Source organism: Pangasianodon hypophthalmus, chromosome 4 (genome assembly GCF_027358585.1).
Source record: "Pangasianodon hypophthalmus isolate fPanHyp1 chromosome 4, fPanHyp1.pri, whole genome shotgun sequence".
NCBI classification, from domain to species: Eukaryota; Metazoa; Chordata; class Actinopteri; order Siluriformes; family Pangasiidae; genus Pangasianodon; species Pangasianodon hypophthalmus.
Window position 1 is genome coordinate 14,081,881 of NC_069713.1, and position 4,140 is coordinate 14,086,020.

At 39.6% G+C, this 4,140-nt stretch overlaps 1 protein-coding gene across 1 annotated transcript; it reads right to left on the reverse strand.

The window, feature by feature from the left end:
• Positions 1 to 2,175: 2,175 nt before the first annotated feature.
• On the reverse strand, positions 2,176 to 3,771 carry si:ch73-335l21.4 (E3 ubiquitin-protein ligase-like). The gene is made up of 2 exons (XM_026935899.3): positions 3,245 to 3,771; positions 2,176 to 2,707 (listed from the first exon to the last, which is right to left on the reverse strand). Exons 1-2 carry the CDS (start codon positions 3,660 to 3,662, stop codon positions 2,649 to 2,651), a joined length of 477 nt encoding a protein of 158 aa, XP_026791700.3. The 5' UTR covers positions 3,663 to 3,771; the 3' UTR covers positions 2,176 to 2,648.
• Between the last annotated feature and the right edge of the window lie 369 nt (positions 3,772 to 4,140).

The window sequence follows — 4,140 nt, forward strand, 5'->3', positions numbered from 1 at the left end:
GACCTTGAACAGAATAAAATGGTTACTGACAATGAATGAATATAGCCGTGTGATTTACTGTGGCCTTTTTCCAGAGTTTTCTGAATTTGGAAAAGGTTACTGCCAGCTAATGGAAAGTGTTGATAAGAGGATACTGCCTGAGGTAGAATTCGAAGTAGACAAATAGTGAGAGGACCATGCTGACTTGTTAGCAATAAGTTTTGAAATTGATTGTTGGGTCCCTTGCTTTGGACAGGAGTCTTGTCAGCTACAAATGTGTACAGACCCTTATTTGTATAGTTAGGCATAACACTTATAACATTTACAGGCTTATAATTAGTTTATTACATGCTCAAAGTACAGTGTCTGTCTTAGATATTGTTTGTCCTTCCTGGTTTGAGGAAATTCCCTGGGGTTTTTTCATGGTCTGAACCCTTGACATGATCCTGATGAATAGTCTCCTAGTCTCTTGACTGAAAAGATGTTGCTCTCTTTGAGGACAGTGCTGAGGCAAGGAGTCCCTTGACACGTCTGTTAATATTCTCAGTAGGTTTAAAGAGAACTGAGGTCAGATTTTGTAAGGAGCTGATACTCGTACCCCTTACTGTAGAACTTTTTTTTTTATTTTGTAATACTTTTAGAGAAATCTGCTATTGTTAAATCAGTCAGTTTGTGAGCCAGAGCAGCATTACCAGTAACATGTCCCTTATACTGGTATTGAATCCTTTGTGTGATCGCTGTCATTTATATATTCTCTATGGTGTATATAATCACCCCTAACATGCCCAATGCTAACCTGGTTAGAGCTTGTTTAAGGTATCACACTACTTCAGACTGAGTAAGAATCAGCAGAATTTAATGCATGTCCATTTGGGGAAATCTGGAAGACATGGGAGAATGAATCAACACTGAAGGGCTTTTCATTCCAAATGGAAACACTAGTGCTATTTGTAGACACAGATTTAGCAGCAGAGTTTTCTGAATCGGTGACATCAGTGATGACAGGTTAGGAACGGTGCCAGCTGGATGAATAAACACTTCGGGAATTATGTTCCACTGTAGGAATTTTTTTCTTCCTTTGTTTACATTATGCTTCTGGCTGATAATAGAGGGGTAAATCAGAAAAATCTTTACATCGTATAGATCCATATGCTTAGCTCTGCTGTTTTGAAGAATATACTGAGCTAGTTGACACATTTCACATTCTCAAGCTTTGTAAGATTCCTTTAGTTTAAGAATTAAGATTAGCATTAATTAAAAGCAACACTATTTTTCATAGAATATCTTTGGAAAAAGCTCACTGACTGATGTTCAGCAATATTTCCCCACAAAATGTCACATAAACGACTACCAGATAAAGATAAAGAAAGATCATTGTCACAATACTTAACCTCAGTAGTGATGTTGCACAAATGTATTTGTACATATTTTAACTTTGTATGAAATCCGCTAGCTGAGAAACTTGCTAAAACAGAGTCCGTCATTCATTTTCAAACAGAATCAGATAGCAGACTGCAGATGGCATACAGGAGTGGAAGGGAAAGGCCCTCTTTTTATGAGCTCATTATTGGCTATGTCCCAATTATCGCTGTTTCCTGTATAAAGTTATATTGTTTGCTTGCTTTGAGGGAAAACATGTTCTTACATGGTGGTATTACTGAATGTTCTTTGCTTAATAGGACATTGGTGATATGCTATTTTTTTAAATCAGCATGTTCTCAGTTAGCTGCTAATAAAATTCTACAAATTAGGGACAGAGCTTCTCATGTTGACTTTAGATTTTCAATTTATTTTGGTCTAGGACCAGATTACACAAGCCTTCTAGACTTAACTGTATTCAGTTAAAATATAAACCTCTTTTTAGATGTGTGGATGAAACAAATGGCTACTGCTTCAGTATGAGTAATAACACTAAACAGACTGTGGCTTGATTAATTCAAGTTTAAGCTGCCTTTTAAATACATATACCACTCCAAATACTTTTTTGTTTACTTCCTGAAATACCTTGTTTTTCATGGAAAATTTAATGTAACCTGACCAACAAAGTATTTTTCATATATATTTTTAAAAGGTTAGTCAAATGTATCTTCAGTATTACCTGTGATTAATACTAACTGTGACACAAACATGGCAAGATCTTCTTTCCCAGAACAATTTAAGTGCAAGTTTTTTTAATGCAATTGAAAAACAAATTCATTAAAAATACAAGAATTTTTTTTAATTAAAACTTAAACAATAGAAAATTAAGTTTAATAGCATAATAAATACAGGACAATATACATTAGGAGCATGCAGCCAAATTCAAGTTAACACTAATTGTAATTCATGTTTTGTTATGTTACATGACATTTGAGTCAGAGTGCAAGTCAAAAACACATCTGCAGTCCAACATATACCTACAACAGATATAGCTGCTTTTCACAGTATGAAAACTTTTAATACATAAACATTCAATACAAGGCAGTTCTAGCAGGCATAAGTCGAGAATCTGATGCTTTCTGCTACCTACACTTCCCTTTATTTAGGTCTGCTCGTGGCTATTTCCCTTCTCTCAATGTAGCCTGATGTTCAAGAGTCCAAGATGTTCAGGTGGCACTGAAAGGAATAATCCATGTACCAACCCTTCATTGGTCTGAATCCAATAGGTCAAGTTCATTGGTCCAGGCTCTTTACATCATGTAGCAAGCCATCAATGCCAGATCCCTCATTTCAGCATCAGTAATACAGCCTGAAAAAAAAAAAAACACAAACAATGAGTGCTTGTTAAGTCTGAAGATCTTACGGAATTGTTGCAATCGACTTGTGTTATGATTAGGTAAGACACTGGTTCCCAGCCCTGGTCCTTGAGTACGTGAAGTGGGTGTGTTAGAGCAGGGAAACATTACAATGTGCAGAACAGGGAGTACTCCAGGACCAGAGTTAGGAACCTGTGGGTTAAGGTTAAGTTTAGGGGTAATGTCATATGACTTGTCATGTCTATGAAACTCAGTGTAACATGAGGCTCGGATTGCTATGACGAAAGAGATAGATTAGGTGTGTCCAATCGTATCTGGAAAGGGCTGGTGTGGGTGCAGGTTTTCATTCCAACTACGCAGAAGCCACACCTGAGTCTATTAGAAAGCCCAGACCAGCTGGTTCAGCAGCTGGAATCAGGTGTGACTCCTGTTTGATTGGAATGAAAACGTGCATCCACACTGGCTCTTTGTGGATAAGACTGTACACTCCTGGACTTGGATAAAAGTCCACTCCACTCCACTCCACTCACCTCGCCGATTTGGTCCTTTCATTTTCTTGTACAGACGCTTGATGGACCTCCACACTCGTCCCCTTTGCGTCCTGGGTAAACTGTCTTGTTTAGACTGGCTGCTTGTCTCAGTCCTCGGCTCTTCTTCATCCTCGGCATCGCTCGCGCTGTCCTCGAGGACACCTTCCTCCTCCAGGCGACCCAGAATGTCCTCATCCACAGGGAGGTTGTCTCTCACTCTCTCCTCATTCAGAGGAGTGGTGTGTCGGCAGAAAGCGCAGATTATCTGAGGTCCGGACTGAGGCTCTTGGCTTCGACTCGCAGCCAGAGTCAATAAGCAACTTTCACAGAAGCTGTGTTTACAGCCCAGCTGGCGTGGACAGCGGCGAGCGGTGTCGAAAAGCCGGTAACAAATCCCACACTCGAGCTCGGACAGCATGGCGTCGTGTTATTAACGTCGCGTTACTAAAGTGTGAGTGAGAACGAGCTGAAGCAGTCTACTGAAGAAATACCGCCAGAGCCAGAGTTTATAGGGATTGTGTGTGTATGTGGGCGGAAAGACTACAACGCCTTAGAAAGGAAAAAAAAAGCGCACTAGCAACACGAACAAAAACATTGCGAAACACGGTGACGTCACAGGCCCTGGGGTTTCGATGCGTCATGAGGCACGTTACAAATGTCCACAAGTTTTTAATACTACTCTAAAAACTAGCCTTAGTCCGGATGGATCTGGTTTGCAGCTCATGTCTGGGGTCCAGGTTTCTAAATTAAAATGTAAAATGGAATATTCGCTCTTCTTTGGGTCCTTGACACCTTTTAAGGAGGACCTTCACCTGTACCTGGACATAAGTCCACATCTACAGTGTACATCTTCAGCTTTTAAAATAATGTCTCATCTCATTATAGGTTTTTGAACA